At 35.8% G+C, this 2,323-nt stretch overlaps 1 protein-coding gene across 1 annotated transcript in view; it reads left to right on the top strand.

The window, feature by feature from the left end:
• The window catches only part of LRPPRC (leucine rich pentatricopeptide repeat containing), a 150,386-nt gene that overhangs the window by 135,678 nt on the left and 12,385 nt on the right, over window positions 1-2,323 (top strand). The window contains exon 32 of the mRNA XM_009641573.2: window positions 2,308-2,323. This exon is cut by the window's right edge and continues 207 nt beyond it. Within this exon, the coding sequence (XP_009639868.1) occupies window positions 2,308-2,323 (16 nt within the window). The remainder of the gene's footprint in view (window positions 1-2,307) is intronic.

Below are 2,323 nucleotides of genomic sequence, written 5' to 3'. Positions count from 1 at the left end.
AACTTGTCGTCTTTCAAATTCCTTCCCCATTCAGTCTCCAGTCTGACGTCATTGCCCGGTGTCATTGACTGAAGTATTTGTGGTGAATACAATTGCTTCTCTTGCTCTTGGCACGTCTTAAGTTTTTGCAGCTTTCAAGTCTTTCACCTGACTTTCCTGTCTGATTTTATTCTAATAAATTTTCTGCTTTTTCTTGTCCAGTGTGCCACGAAGTTTTGCCAGTTCTTCCTAAATTGCACACCAAAAATCTCCCTGTCTTCTGAATATCACTGATGCTTCTGTATTCTGCCGATGTCCTGTGCTAACTACATGATTTCTTTTTAGGTAGCATGCTAAATTCTCTGCCACCTCAACCCTCTCCCTCGCTGTACTCTAAAAATGTTCCTTTTTCCACAATACACAGTTTCTCAGGGAGTCTGTGGAATTACATTGGTTTGCAAAATTAGGTTTTCATTTATCTTGTGCATTGAACAAGCTTTACTTTGGTAATGTAATTGAATAGACTTGATCCTTGTTTCTATTTTAATTTGAAAGATACTGCTCTTTTTTGTAAGTGAAGCCTTGAAAATGCAAGCTACTAAATATTTCAACCCTACTGGTCATTTTCTGAGGCTCACAGTTCACCCAAAAAATTGTTGGGCAGTCTTTGTAATCTTTCGGTGGTGAGCTCCATTTGACCTACATCCTGTGAAGGCTTTCACCTGTGTAAAACTTGCTTGCTTTATTGCTTCCTCATATAGTTCACCATCATTCTTTGTTGTGTAATGTGGTACAGTTAAAAGTTTTTATATAGGTCCCTAAGTATACTCATAAGAGCTCTAATGTCTTCTAGCAAGAACTTGGTAAAACCCATGTTGCTTTTAAGACTCAGAACTTGAGTTTCATGGTATGGAATTTGCAGAGTTTATAGGAAAGCCTTTTAAAAGATAACTGGTCAATTTTCACAAACACATAGTTACAGCAGGTAAAAGCAGTTTCAATATTGGAAAATCAAGGGATTAAACTATGAATTCAGATTAGTAGCAATGAGTGCTTTTGCATGACCAAAAAAAAAGATACCAGGAGAATTATCTAGTATGCTACTAGTACATAATTTCTTGCAGTAGTGCTGCACACATGCAACATCTCTGTCCTTGTTCTTGAGAAGGCTGGTTATGCTCCATGCTAAAGGGAGGTCCACACTTATAGTCAGGAGAGAATTTGAATTTAGCATGTGTTTTAAGTTTGCTTTTTAAATTTTGGGAGTCTTGCCTGTGATGTATTGCTCCCTTTTTTCCCTAAAAAGAAGGGGGAAAGAAAAAAGGGGAGGGGGGAGAGGTACAGAAAGAAAATTTGCTGTGAAGGAAGGTTGGACATACAGGATGTTTTTTCTTCCTCTCTTGTAAAAGGTAATATTTGGTTTCTGCAGTACCTGCATATTGAATTGGAATGTTAATGCTGTGGAGTTCAAGTGGGTGTATATTATGTTAGAAGTGTTATCCCTTAGTATTATAATTATTATCTGTGATTAATCCTGCCTGTGCTGGTAAGGAGTAAGAGATTTTTACCAGAGGGGCATGTCTTTGTGTGTTTGCTCATGTATAATGTAAATTGACAAGAATTCTGATTAGAGAAATGAGGGTGACCGCATTGGCGGTGGGTTTGGGGAATTTGTGGCAGACAGACAGGAGAATGATTTTTTTTTTTTTTTTTTTTTTTCTTTTTCTGTCGTCTGTTTTTAACATAGATTACATAATTGCTGTAGTTTCAGGAGTTCTTGAGGTAACTGTCCGGTTTTGAGTTTATTTTTGTTGTTCTATGGAGACTTATGTCCTGTGCTTCTACTTAAAAATTAGATGTTAGCAAACAAAGTTTTGGTGCACAGTTAAAAAGTCAAATCTGAGTAATAGACTTCAGCAGTTTCAATAATGAATTAAATATTTAAACTATATTTATTCTTAAATATGCAACATCTTTGGGCTTTGGTAACAAAAGTTGATTACAGTTTGGGGAAAAAACAAGCTGAAAAAGTCATGACTTTAAGGTCATAAGGGGGAACATTTATGACACAGCTGCTTTCCTTGAGCTGGATACTAAAATTAATTAAATGTTAAAAGTATCTTACTAATTTTTATTGAGCAAATATTAAAGCATTTTAACCTGAATTACCATTGAAAGTCTTTATTTGTGTGTGTATATTTCAAGTTATAATTCACAATAGCAATTTTGGGGCTTAAGTTCAGCAAGAGAATTATTTTCTGTGCATGTTTGTAAAAGGGTAGGGTTAATGATACCAGCACCGGCAGCATGGTTGCCTTCTGAACTAAGATTTAATTTCTCTTTC

The sequence above is a fragment of the Egretta garzetta genome, unplaced genomic scaffold (genome assembly GCF_000687185.1).
Source record: "Egretta garzetta isolate BGI_Z169 unplaced genomic scaffold, ASM68718v1 scaffold166, whole genome shotgun sequence".
Taxonomy (NCBI): domain Eukaryota; kingdom Metazoa; phylum Chordata; class Aves; order Pelecaniformes; family Ardeidae; genus Egretta; species Egretta garzetta.
The sequence above is the reverse complement of the archived record's forward strand: the minus strand, read 5'-3'. Positions and strand labels throughout refer to the sequence as shown.